At 36.7% G+C, this 14,743-nt stretch overlaps 1 protein-coding gene and 1 non-coding gene across 2 annotated transcripts; both read left to right on the forward strand.

Annotated features, from left to right (window-relative positions):
* Positions 1–6: 6 nt before the first annotated feature.
* Positions 7–77, forward strand: trnag-ccc (transfer RNA glycine (anticodon CCC)). Its single transcript has one exon. It is a non-coding gene; the product is annotated as a tRNA-Gly (tRNA).
* A 719-nt stretch (positions 78–796) lies between these two features.
* fbxw10 (F-box and WD repeat domain containing 10) lies at positions 797–14,478 on the forward strand. The gene is made up of 13 exons (XM_055175656.2): positions 797–1,474; positions 1,979–2,221; positions 5,010–5,134; positions 5,317–5,430; positions 5,537–5,649; positions 6,053–6,256; positions 6,334–6,455; positions 9,617–9,771; positions 10,108–10,250; positions 10,361–10,519; positions 10,677–10,876; positions 11,116–11,307; positions 13,167–14,478. The coding sequence occupies exons 1-13, from the start codon at positions 925–927 to the stop codon at positions 13,928–13,930; spliced, it is 3,084 nt and encodes a 1,027-aa protein (XP_055031631.2). The 5' UTR covers positions 797–924; the 3' UTR covers positions 13,931–14,478.
* Positions 14,479–14,743: the final 265 nt, after the last annotated feature.

The raw sequence follows: 14,743 nt of genomic DNA on the forward strand, positions 1-14,743 counted from the left end.
GCTCACGCGCCGCTGGTGTAGTGGTATCATGCAAGATTCCCATTCTTGCGACCCGGATTCGATTCCCGGGCGGCGCATCCCTTATTATCCCACACCCACACAATGTCCATTAAGAAATCAACTGTTGCCAATTTACTCACTCACTTACCCATCTTAATCTCACGACCCTAAGACATTTGAACTATTATACAGTGGCGGGAAACTCTTACCATGGAGATGTATTTCTTAATGCGCCGTCACACAACCACGTTACCACTAACGTTCAGTACACTCTACAGATGCGGTATGTATTGTATTTTATCTAAACAAGTAGGCCTAATGATTTTAGCATGTATTTCAGCATTCACTATGTGGCCAACTTTTTAGTTTTAAAATAAACAAGTATAATAAGTCAGTATTCAAAAATGTCTGCTTATCTTACCCCCATTCAGTAACGTTACGCTTAATAATGACGACATATTTTGAGCTGTTGACTTGAGTCTACTTTCGCGGGAAATGTCTAACTTGTATAAAAATAAATAAGTAACTTACGCAAAGTAACCAGCAAGTTTATGTTTCAAACAGAGATTGCGATAGAGAAGCAAAACTCCTCTTTGATAAGTATGATTAAATCATGGACACTTTTTTTGTACGTACATCTTATAAAAGATGCTATTCAATTACGATGTATTTTATTTCATTATTTTTCTTTTAACCACACTGCTCAGCTCGTGTCACTCTGTAGCACTCTTTTAGACAACTTCTGAGACAACTACAAATCAGCAGCTTTTGTAAGTAGACGAGTGCACAGACTGAATAGAAGCGCGCGCCTGTTGTTGCCTGGCAACACAAGCGTCAAGCTCGTGAAGTTTGCTGGGAAGGTCTAATTAAAGTTTGAAACAACTCGGTGGACTTAAACGTCGATTTAAAGTTTAAATCTTACACATGTTTGGACTTGCTCATCTCAGGACTACTAGGATGGCAGACGTAAGATGTTTAAAGGGAGAAACAGGTAATTTAATGACAGAATGGTCACATCGAGGAGAGAATATAAAGTTCAGCGTTTGTTGTCGCTGTCAGTCGTGTGTCCTCTATGACAAACTGCACCAGTTCACCCAGTGGATGCAAAATACTGACAGGGCAACCCAGAAGAGGTTTCTTACTGGTATCCTAGTGCGGTGCCAAAATCTTCCCATCCTGGAGAATCTTCAGAGGACCTTGCAGTTTACATCAGGGAAAGATTTCACCTATGCCAGGTTCAGAGCCCAGCCAAAAAAATCTGAAGATGGGATTATAAGTGCATGGAGAGCCGAACATGACACGGATATGATGGAGACTTGGGAATGGTTTAAGAAGAGCCCAGAATGGACCAAGTCCAAATATTTACTGCAGGTTTTGTCGTTGTGTGATGCCCACCTTTTGCACATTTTAGGAAATCTGGTGCACATCTTGATTGCCTGGGAAAAACACAGATTTCGTCGGTTCAGCAGTACTGGTGAGAATACAAATGAATGCAATATGAATTTCATGAAATATGCAATTTGATAATATTTTAACACAGCTGCTCCACTGTTGTCTTAAACAGGAGAGCTCACAAAAAACTACATTTATTTTCCTTGTCTACTATTCATCCTTCTTCATCTCGACTATCAATTACTTCATGGAGTTTAACAACATCTTTTTTAACATCTTACATCTTACTACTGCAGGAATTAAAGTGGATTTTATATATCATAGATAATGTATGCAAAATGGTAGAAAAGCTGTCATTGGGATGGTACCCCACCCTTTAAAAAGGTCCTAATATGTAAACCGTTAAGGTACCCATAGGTACAAAGGTGTATTTTTCGAAAGAGTGATGCTGCCCCAGTGACAGCTTTTGTACCTTTTTCTGAGCAAGCATTATTATGATAAACAGCCAAATAGTTGCATATAGCCAACTTTAAGACATTTATGATAATATGCATTCATGATAATAAGCCTCACATTTATTTCATAGATGTCTCCCATCCAGCAAAGGACAGCACATCTCTCATGATTAACTGTAATGAGCCGGAAGAGCTGGATATTCGGCGCATGGGCATCTGGAATCCAAGAAGAAAAGACAGAGATTCAGGGTTAGACGGCTCGGATGACCCTGCCTTTACTGTTGTCCCCAGGTCATCAAAGTCCCGGTCAGGGGTCTGCCGCCATAGAGATTTCATTAGAAGACTCCCAGTGTATATTGCAAAGAAGATTTTGAGTAAGTAAGAGGCAAAAAGCAAATACATGTGAAAGACAAATACAAACTTTAGCCAAGAAAAAAGCTAAGTTCATGTTTTTGGTGGATGTCAGTGGGCTTGAACACTATTGCTTACTTCCCCATGAAATAGTCAAGACCTGTACTGCTACACTAACCTATGTGGAAGTAATCTCATTCTAAAGGTACCTCATACTGTACTTGCAAATAACTTATGGCGCGTTTCCATTGCATAGTACCCCACAGTTTGGGTCAGGTCAGCTCACCTCACTTCGGCTCGGTTAGCTTTTCCATCGAGTTGGGAGGAATTATAGGCGTGTCGTTATATTTGCGCTGCCTACTGCTGTGACATCATACAAGTGAGCGTCATTGTATATTTCCAAACATTCATTTATTTCTCAGTCCGCCACAAAATTAAAATTGACCGCCACAAATAATTGTTTGCACATCGTGTTTATCACTACCTCTGTCTCACATTGACAGTTTCTGCACAAACACCCTTGGCGTCAGTCGACGCGCTCTGCCGAGCCTCATTTAAGTTGCATTTAACGGATAATTTCGGTATTTAACAATTTGAGTCTCATTTCTGGTTTGTTTTGGATGAACAACAGTGATGGACACTGAAATTTTGACAATGGGTCATGTCTTGACTTTTTGACCTATTTAGAAGCGTCTCTTGACCACTTCAGAATGGAAGTCAAGGGTCATGCACAAACATGTCATTAAAACAACACTTAACGTTCATTTTCAAAACTGTGCTACTCTGAGTGGTTCGTGGTGTTCGTTGATGATTAAAAACAAGTAGTGTAGCGAAATACAGTTTTTGTTGTGTTTTATTTGGCATTTTGTAAAATTCCATTGACTTCTCTTGGAAGACTCATTGCTCGCTGATATATCACTCCGCCGCTCTAAACAAAAAAGGGTCTGTTTACATGTGGTTGTAGTTTTTTCACTCGGTTTCTCTCAGAATTTTTTTCCCCATATTTGATGGCTCATTGACCAGCCTTACGTTTGAAGTTGAGCTCAATTGTGACTGTCTACACGCTAGACACCGAGTTCCGTTCAGCGTCCTTGTCGCCCTCAAGTGGTCGGGAGTGTGCTAACACTTCAGACTCAAATATAGTGCGGAAGTATATACGCGGTTGTGAGGTATCTGAAAAAAATTGTTCCACTATAGCAAATAACATGGATTGAATTCATACATTGCGCCGATATATTTGTTTTTAATCATCAATGTTTTGAAAATGAACGTTAAGTGTTGTTTTAATGACATGTTTGTGCATGGCCCTTGACTTCCATTCTGAAGCAGTCAAGAGACGCTTCTAAACGAGTCAAAAAGTCAAGACACAAATAAAATAAATGTAAGAGCTGTCTGAACTGAAAACAACTTGCACTGACATATCTTAAAATACATCAGTGCCCTTTGTTTTGCCTCAAAAAGCACACAAGTAATGTTTTTCGTAAGGCATGTTTGTTAAATCAAGTTATATTTCCTAATTAAACTAAGGCCTAGTCCTGGTTTAAGCTAATCCCTGTCCGGGAAACCACCCCAAAGTGTTAAATACCAGAATTATCCTTTAAGCATATATGCGGATGTCTGAAAAAAACTGTTATGGTGTTCCTGATTCTCAACCTGTGGATGTTAATCATCGCTAAAAGGGAGTTTGGCAACTTACAACAAAGCAAAGATGACAACAGGTTTACTCGAGACAGCGCAAGCTGGCATGAAGGTAAAGCTAATCTTTTAAATTTTAGCGATGACGTTGGTAGTGATGATTTTCTCAGACCAATCAGTGATCTACTGTACAGTGTTTTTGCATCACGTTTTGGTATCAGCTCGGGTCGCTTGGAACCCAGATCAAGGTGGTACTTAAAAAGTATCGGGTACTACTGCACTCAGTGGAAAAGCCCCCAAAAGTAAGCTGACCCAAACCTAACCGTGGGGTACAATGCAATGGAAAGCGCCATTAGTAATTGATCTCACACGAAATCTATGGCAACCAGTTTGTTAAAGGGATAGTTCACCCAAAAATAAAAATTCTGTCATCATTTACTCACTCTCATGTTGTTACAAACCCCATTCACTTCCATAGTAGAAAAAAAGAATACTATGGAAGTAAATAGGGTCCACGAACGGGTTAAACACAAACATTTCTCAAAATATCTTCTTTTGTGTTCTTTAGAACAAAGAAATCCATACAGGTTTGTAACAACATGAGAATGATGACAGAATTTTCATTTTTGGGTGAACTATTCCTTTAAAGGTGTGTCGGTTTTTAGCAGCATCTAGTGGTGAGATTGTGAATTGCAATGGCTCTGTCCACAGCTCACCCCTCCTTTTAGAGATAGAGAAACACGTCATCACCTGAGACAACGTAGTGACAAAACGCAATCTATAGAGCACAAAACGCAATCTATAGAGCAGTTTGCCCATTTAGGGCTGCTGTAGAAACAGGATGCTGTGAAATAGCGACTTTCATGTAAGGGGACCCACGGTTTATAAAAAATAAGAACGGCTCATTTTAAGGTAATTAAAACAATACAGTTCAGTAAGGTCTTTATACACCACTGATAATATACCGTAGTTAAGTTATGTATATTATATTGCATTTCTTTCAAGAGGTCTTTCTAAAAGTTACACAATGCATCTTTAAGAGAACATATCTATTTAGGGGCATATATTAGATGCCGAGGTGGTAAATGTTGATATATTGAATGGGTGATGCTTAATTTTACAATTTTGCATGTGGTAAATAAACTTTACATTTCAATCTTTAAATATCACTTTTAGGGCTTTTGGACAAAGCCTCTCTATACAGCTGCAGACGTGTGTCCAGACATTGGCATTTTCTATCAGAGGAGATTTTAACAGAGATGGATGTGAGAAGGTTTGGAAAACAGGCCATGATTCTGGAGGTAATACAGATTAACAAACAATACTATTAAATATCTCACCTCGTAACGACATTGTGTGTTAATAATTACGATTGTTGAACTGAATCTTGCTATGTACATTTTATTGTACATGTATATATGTGCTTTCTGGTAAATAGTGTTTTCCCTTTGCATCAAATCTTATGATTTGTATACATTCTTAGGGTAACTCCCAATTCAAGGTCAACCCTTTTTATGCCAAAATGTGTGAAGTCCCAGTGCCAATTAGTGAGGAGGATAAGCAATACCAGCATGGAGAATCTTTCCCCAAACATAAGGTGAAACAAAAATCTCAGCATTCTGCATACACAATAAAAACTGCATTGCAATGACTATTTTTTTATCCTAATAATAATCTCCTATTCATAGTTGTTTTGTTTTTAGTCACAGCATCAAGACTTTGATTATATTTACAAAGGGATTAAAACTAAGACGATCCAAATGGAGGAACGAAATGTGTACTGTGGAGTGTATAACGTCAATGTCTTGCTGGAAAGGTAGCTGTTTTAAAAAAAAAGATAAAATAAGAAAATACAAATGTGTAAATGTAATATGGTATTTAAAGGAACAGTATGTAAGAAATGTATATCAATTAATCATAAAATGGCCCTAATATGTCACTAGACATTAAGAAGTCATGGTCATTTCAATACTTATATCACTGACAACAGTGGTCTGGCCAGGATATTGTCATTTAAAAAGTGGAGTTGCAGCCCTCAACTGATGTTTATGTTGTCATTTTGTGTATTGGCCACCAGTTTTGTGATTGCAGTTCCAGTTTTGGCCACAATCCTACATACTATTCCTTTAAGCCCTTGCCATGGATTAGATATTATTTTTGTAAACTTTAAAAGATTTGATTATTAATGCAGAATGCTTCCTATCATTTATTTCACACAGAGAAGATCCCAGCAGAGTCATGCATTATGCTGGAGGTCAGTTGGTGGTGGTTGGCTCCAGGGACCGTACCGTCAGGTTGCTGGATGTTGCTTCATCAAAAGAGGTTTCTCCAGAGATCAAGGGTCACGCGGGCAGTGTTAGAGCAGTTCTGGTTTGTGAAGAGAGAGATCTGGTTATCAGCTCAAGTTATGACCTCAGTATCAGGTCAGATGTGGCTAACAGGTTAAGATCATAAACTGTAGGGCAATAAAGAATGCTGACTTTTATTTCTGGTCCTAAAGATGCTGGAACCTGAAGACAGGTGTCTGCACAATGTTCTTTTATGGACATTTTGGCACTATTAACTGCCTGGATTTGTGTGGAGATAGGCTGGTGTCTGGAGCCAAAGACTGTAGAGTGAAAGGTAGGTGACTACGGCAAGTAGCATTCTCAAAACAAACAACTGTGTTTGTTAAAATATCATATTTCATCTTAAACAGGTACTGGAGGCACACACATGGATTTTGTTTGCAAATGCATGTATGCAATTTTTACAGTTTAAGGACATTAGGGAAACGCTTTACATTAAGATTGTATTTGTTAACATTAGTTAATGCATTAGTTAACATGAACTAAGAGAGTGCTTCCCAATCCTGGTCCTCGAGGACCCCCTCCCAGAAAGTTTGAGATGTCTCCTAAAACGTCTTATTAGCCTCCTTCCAAAATGGTAAACATGTCTCCTTAAAGGGGTCATAGCGTGAAAATTAGACTTTTTTCATGTTTAAGTGCTATAATTGGGTCCCCAGTGCTTCTATAAACCTAGAAAATGTGATAAAGATTAACCCAGTAACTTAATTTGAGTAAGCCATTTTCTGCAAGCATGTGAAAAATTTGGTCATTCAGATTTCGCCTGTTTTGTGAGGTAGGTAGCAAGGCGAATTACAATAATACCGCCCCTTTATCTGCACTATCCAACCACAGCACTGCCATTTAGTTCAGAGAGAAAGAGGGAGAAAAGAAGGACTTGATAGCACAATTGAGTTTCAATTACAACAAACCACCATCATTGTGATCAGTGTTTGCATTTCATCAGCTCATTTGCATTTTAAAGGACAAACCCAAAAACGGCACACTTTTGCTCAGGCCTACGAATTTGCGATTTGAACATGCTATAATAAGGTATCTATAAGGTATTTTGAGCTAAAACTTCACATACACACACTGGGGACAACAAAGATTTATTTTACATCTTAAAAATATCTCATAATATGACCCCTTTAACAAGCTAATGAGTTAAATCAGATGTGTTAATAAGGAGACATCTATAACATACTGGGAGCGGGTCCTTAAGGACCAGGATTGGGAAACATTGAAATAAGAATAAACAATACAGTACTTTTATAGCAGGGGTGGGTGTTCCTGGTCCTGGAGGGCCACTGTCCTGCAAAGTTTAGCTCCAACCCTAATCAAACACACCCAAATGCCATTTTCAAGTCATCCTACAGCCTTTGATTACATTTTTCAGGTGTGTTTGATTAGGGTTGGAGGCAAATTTAGCATGACAGTGGCCCTACAGGACCAGGAATGCCCACCCCTGTTCTATAGCATGGGTCTTCAACAGGGGGTCTAAAGGCCACCTGGGGGTTTGTGGTGGTACTACGGTTTGAATTCATGAATATTATTTGTTTTTTTATAAATAAAATTAGGCATCAAAAAAAATGCATTGGAAGGCTAAAATGAAAATTAAAACTTTATTTAAATTAAAAAGCACAACGTTCCCAGTTTAAAATCTAGTAAAATTAAAATGTTATGTAGTATGTTAAAGGGACACTCCACTTTATTAAAAATTATGCTCATTTTCCAGCTCCCTTAGAGTTAAACATGTGTTTTTTACTGTTTTGGAATCCATTCAGCTGATCTCCGGGTCTGGCAGTACCACTTTTAGCATAGCTTAGCATAATCCATTGAATCTGATTAGACCATTAGCATCGAGCTAAAAAATAACCAAAGAGTTTCGATATTTTTCTCTTTTGTAGTTACATCGTGTACTAAGACCGACGGACAATTAAAAGTTGCAATTTTCTAGGCCAATATGGCTAGGAACTATACTCTCATTCTGGTATAATAATCAAGGACTTTGCTGCTGTAGCATGGCAGCAGCTGGCGTAGTGATGTTATGCAGCACCTGATTATAGTCCCCTGCTATTGACATTAAACAAGGGGACTATTTACGGGCAGTGCGTAATATCACTACGCCTGCTGCTGCCATGTTAAAGCAGTCCTTGATTATTACGAAACTCTTTGGTTATTTAGCTCGATGCTAATGGTCTAATTAGATTCAATGGATTATGCTAAGCTATGCTAAAAGTGGTACCGCCAGACCCAGAGATCGGCTGAATGGATTACAAAACTGTAAAATCAAATGTTTAACTCTATGGGAGCTGGAAAATGAGCATTTTCAAAAAAAGTGGAGTGTCCCTTTAAAGTCGCCATGAAAATAAAATGAAAAACTGTCATCTGCTTTGGAATATTGTGGTATTTTATACAAATAACCTTTCTGTAAGTTTCATTATTTTAAAAAAATTTAGGTGCCCCCATAATCTTTAATCAAAAATGTAAATCTCCTCCTCTCCTCAAAACGATCTCTGTTTACATCCGGTCATATGGTATGGCAGGTGGGCGGGGTTCGGCAGAAGCTCGCTGCGTTTGCAATAAACAACACGACCCAACTTCAAACAATCCAATCAGATCTCGATGGACAAATTCAAATCCAGCCCTGCCTTATTTGATTTCAGAAACAGGTTTCACTCGGATATACGTCACCACAGGGAAAATTAGGCAATCGTGGCGACTTTAAGAGTATGTGTGACTGTGTATACCAAAAATGATTATTATAGTATCTATGTAACATTACCATTATAGCAAAGTATTTAAATCTAGTTTTAATTTGATACATGTATTGGGGGTCCCTGCTCCTTCTAACTTTCCATAAAGGGGTCATTGGCCTAAAAAAGCTTTTATTAATCTTAGTTCATGTTAATTTCAGAATTTAATAATAGATTTTTAAAATCATTTTTTGTACATTTTAACATTTGTTAAGGGGGGGGGGGGGTTCAGTGGTATTTCAAGCATTCTGACTTATTAACACGGTTATACAGTTGCACGTGAACTAACACAAACAATTGTGTTGGCATTAACTAACATTAAAGGCGGGGTGATCTCTGAACGCCAATGTTGATTTTTGAAATCACCTAAACAAACACGCCCCTACCCCAATAAAATTTGGACCTTCTTTTGATAGACCCGCCCCACACATACGCAACTCAGGCAACCATGTCGGTAAGTAGACACGCTCCTTACTGTTGATTGGCTACAAGTGTGTTTTGGTAGTTGACACGACTCGCTTTTTCAACAAACAAAAAAATCATGCACCCCGCCTTTAACTGTTACTCATTGTTATTTCATGCATTTACTAATTTGAACAAATAGCATATGTTATTGTAAAATTTTACTGATAATACTGTGTAGTCTGCAATGGGGTGCCAATTGCATTTGACTTCACATGTATGTTTATGTTGATCATAGTGTGGAACCTGCTGACCAGGAAGTGCATTAACAATCTGAAATTTAAACATCCTAAACCAATCACATGTGTGAAGATTGATGAGATTGTGGTGATTAGCAGTTGTGCTGGTGGTTTGGTCAGGATGTGGAACATTGAAAACGCATCACTCATGAGGGTAAGATGCAGTTTTTTTCTTTACATTTACATTTTTGCATTTGGTAGATACTTTTATCAAAAGCAATTTGCATTCAATGAAAACATTTTATCAGTGTGTGTGTGTTCCCTGTGAGTCAAACCCATGACCTTTGTCCTGCTAATGCAATGCTCCACAAAAAAAGCTGGGAGTTTTCTGCAATACAGTCATCTGTTCTTATTTTTAGATAAGCTTATTTGTTTATAATTTTGCATATTAGTTAATAACAGATTGCCATCTATGCCCTCCAAATGACTTTTTAGCCTTGAGCAAATAATACTTCAGTGCTAGGCCTTCACTCTCGTCTTTTCATTCAAGCAAATAAATGGCCACCGGGGGGCGGTGTTGTGTCTGTGCCTCGACCAGTGGCACATCCTCTCTGGGGGTTCAGATGGGTCGGTCAAAGCATGGAGTACCAACTGTAGCTTCAAGAACAGTTTGAGGACCTTTCTGCATCCAAAGTGAGCACTTGTGATGTGCATACCATCACTTTTGGCTGTGGTACACACTTCAAATTGCACGGTTGAGTGATTCCATAAGTTATCTGCCTGTTTTTCATTATAATCCATAGAGAAGTGTTGACAGTGTCTTTCCTGTTTCTGCGCGTAATTACCGGCTGCATGGATGGAAAGATCCGGATCTTCAACTTTCTAAATGGGGACTGTCTGAGAGTCATCAAGACAAATGTGCAGCAGAGCCCAATCCTCTCTCTGCACACACACCACAACATGTGAGTTTACTCTGAGCTCTGTCATAATACTCACATCTATGCACCGTGTCTAGCAAAATGTCACGCAAACATAATTGTCTGTAATTGGAAAAGGCAGTCACTCCTGCACTGTAATAAGATTTGATGTATGCGTCTTTGTCTACTGTAATTCCCTCAGTGTAATGGTGAACACCAGAGACAATGTACTGATGCTAGAGTTTGCAGAAGTTCAGTGGGACTATTCTGCTTCTGCTGTAAAGGATTGGTCCAATCAGTCCCTCAGCTCCGACAGTGGGCTTCAGAGCGTAGACCAGATGGCTCGGGTGGGCTCGGGATCTTGCCCCAAAAGCCATCATAGGATTAGGCAGCATGCACGAGGTATCTTGCTTCATGCATGTTGGAGCAATCTTTAAGCAATATTTCTTTATTAGTATTATTTATTTATTACATTTATATTTAAATTCATGACTTTTGCTTAAAAATAAAGTTATTCAGCATGTGCATAAAAAACCTTCAAAACCTACTTATCTGATTTGCAACAATAAGCATAAATAATAATGATTTATGGTTATGGGTGATGTGGCTGACATCCATCGCTCTGTATTTTGTGCCTTCAGATGATCAAAAGTCCACAAGGGCGGCGACATGGCGTAAGCTCCAGGTTTATCGACAAAACAGGGCCTTCATCGATTCACAGTTTGAGAGCCGATCTGATCTCTCAACACTCAGGCCTGTTAGTGGATGCAGAATAGACTTAAAAAGTAAAGTCACCTGCACATCACCACCTTGGAGTACCATCACCAGTTTGGGTAAGAGAACAGCTTGGAGATAATTGGCATTAAAAATAATTACATTTGAATATGGTCCCATGTGTATTTAATCCAAATTGTTAGATGTGCAAGTGTTTTAGTTATAATTCTTGGTGAATATGCTGGGGTACACTAGTAAGATGTTTTTCTTTTATATTATCATAATTTGGGTAGAAAGGGAGAATGTTTCATAATTTGTTATCGTATTAGTATTTGTTATGTCCCTTATTTGCATGTTATGATAGCAATGTATTCAAGCTGGCTTCATATTTGTGCAAAGCCGGAAGATCCATGCTATCCTGTCATGTTTTGAGAAAGTTTCCAAGAGCATCATGTGTGTTGCAGTTGTTTACATTTGTGATGTAACATTCCTAAAAATTGCAATTGTTTTGTGATCTTAACAAATTCTTAATTTCATAATTTAATAATAATAATATACATTTTATTTGTTTAGAATTTCTTAAAATTATATTAATTGCCAGATAATAATAATGTACATTTTTATTTGTTTTAAATTTCTTAAAATTATATTAATTGCCATGTGATAATAATAATAATAAAAAATATATATTTATCTAAAATATTTTAGAAATTATTTTAAATGCCAAATTATTATAATAATAAAAATTATAGAAATGTTTATTTGTTTACTTTTTTATTATATTAATTGCAAGATGATAATAATAATAAAAATAATATTTTTTTCTTGAAATTATATTAATTGCCAGATGATTATAGTAATAAAAATAATATACATTTTTATTTATTTTAAATTTCTTAAAGTTATATTAATTGCCAGATGATAATAATAATAAAAATAATACATTTTTTCATTTGTTTTAAATTTCTTGAAATTATATTAATTGCTGATTAACAGATGATTATAATAATATAATAATAAAAATAATATACATTTTTATTTGTATTAAAATTCTTAAAATTGTACTAATTGCCAGATGATAATAATAATAAAATAATATATATTTTTTTTAACTTCTTGAAATTATATTAATTGCCAGATGATTATAATAATACAAATAATATAGACATTTCTATTTGTTTTATTTTTTTAAATTATATTAATTGCCATATGATAATAATAATAAAAAAAAATTGTTTAAAATATTTTTGAAATTGTTTTAATTGCCAAATTATTATAATAATACAAATAATATAAATATTTATTTGTTTATTTTTTTATTATTAATTGCCAGATGATAATAATAATAAAAATAATATATTTTTTTCTTGAAATTATATTAATTGCTGATTAACAGATGATTATAATAAAAAAATAATATACATTTTTATTTGTATCAAATTTCTTAAAATGTACTAATTGCCAGATGATAATAATAATAAAACTAATATTTTTTATTTGTTTTAAATTTCTTGAAATTATGTTAATTGCCAGATGATTATAATAATAAAAATAATATACATTTTTATTTGTTTTAAATTTCTTAAAATTATATTATTTGTCAAATGATAATAATAATAAAATAATATAATTTTTGATTCGTTTAAAATTTCTTGAAATTATATTAATTGCCAGATTATTATAATAATAAAAATAATATACATTTTTATTTGTTTTAAATTTCTTAAAATTATATCATTTGTCAGATGATAATAATAATAAAATAATATAATTTTTTGATTCGTTTAAAATTTCTTGAAATTATATTAATTGCCAGATTATTATAATAATAAAATAATTTCATTTTTATTTTATTTTTTATTATATTAATTGCCAGATGATAATAATCATGAAATAATAATAATGAAACAATATAATAATAATTATTACTTTTTTAAAGTTCATTCATACAAATTGAGGATGGCTTTCTTATTTACAGATAAGGAAACTTATGACACCAACAGCTTGCTGCTCAGCCAAAGTGAGAAATCGTTAATAGAAAGAGTGAAAAAACGTGGCCCTCACCATTCTGTGACCATTGACTCAATTCTACTAAGAGTCAACAGCTCCCAGCAGGGCCAATGCAGTGACCTTGCCAGGTCTAATATGGAGCTGAATGCCAGAGTACGAGATGCCTGGGGTCCGGTTTCATCCAGAGAGACTCAGCATAAAGACTCTGCCTCCCTAATCTCCAAAAGCACAACATCTCATCCATCATCTCGCAAGCTACCCACTGAAACCACCTTCAAAAAATCAGCTAAACTTGGCGCCCCATCCACCACCCGCAACCATGTGGACCTCAACCCTCAGCGCCTGCTAAAGTCCAGACAAACCTCCGGCTGCCACGTTCTTCCTCAGCTGGAGACGGAGAGCACCAAAGGATCCCCACCCAAACACTCTCAAAGACCATTGAAAGTGGCTTGTGCAGGGATAAACAAAATTGCCCCACCGAGCACAACATCCCGGGAAGATGGCAATCCTCCAGAGCGTTTGCCTGCTCAAGCCTCAGTGCCACGTAGATGTTGCCATGTGTGCTGTGATGGCCAGTACTGTACGTATCAACTCACTAGATCCGTTCAGAGAGCACAGAGTCTTCCGGCTGAGAACGGATGCACAGTTGGAGGCTTTTATTCAAAAGAAGATCAGACAACAGCACATGCCAGGCGTGTCCATGCCTGGAAGCACAGTGATAATCTTCAGTAAAGTGGATCACAGTAGGTCTTGTGCTACATGACACTTTTGTCAAAGCTAATCGGCTAATTTCTATTGTAACACTTACAAGTGTCCTAAAAGAGGATTTGATCATATTTGATATACTGTAATAATTAAAATCTTACGTTTGATAATCTTGAAAGGGAGTACTTAATATATTTGTTTAATATAGCTTATTTAACTGATTTAATCCAACTAATCAGCACAAAGAGGTCTCTTAATATAGGCTACAGTAGCCGTCCCGCACCTCTGTCCCGTGACAGTTTTTTTTTTTTGCAGCATCCCTCCTCCACCCCATCACCTCAATCTCTGCTGGAGAGTATTTATCCAAGTTAAAGGGGATTTAATGAACATAAGTTCATTTTTATGCTAGGGGGCAGCAGTGTACAAGCTATCATCATGATCTTCTCTGGGTGATCAGATCTTGTTTTTTGTTTCATTATTAACAACCCATTGTGCTAAACTTGGGAAGATTTTGATGTGAGAAAACAGTATACTCAACCTTTAACAAAAATAAACCATGTTTTTTTTGTGATAAAGTGTAGTAATCATGTTCCCCTTCGAGGGAACTCGAGCTGCGTCGCCGAAGCTACGCTATGGGAACGCCCTCTGCGTGATTGCGTCTGAAGCACGTATGTCAAATCAGTCCAATGGTCAAGTGACACGTCATAGGCGGGTGACGTGGGAACCAGGAAGCTATAAAAAGAGCACCCAGCAAGCCAACTTCAGCTCTTTGTGCCTCAGCAAGCGAGTGTGTGTCATGTCTAAGTCCAAACAAAGTTTTAAGGAGTGTGCTTCCCCGTG

The sequence above is a fragment of the Misgurnus anguillicaudatus genome, chromosome 4 (genome assembly GCF_027580225.2).
Source record: "Misgurnus anguillicaudatus chromosome 4, ASM2758022v2, whole genome shotgun sequence".
NCBI classification, from domain to species: domain Eukaryota; kingdom Metazoa; phylum Chordata; class Actinopteri; order Cypriniformes; family Cobitidae; genus Misgurnus; species Misgurnus anguillicaudatus.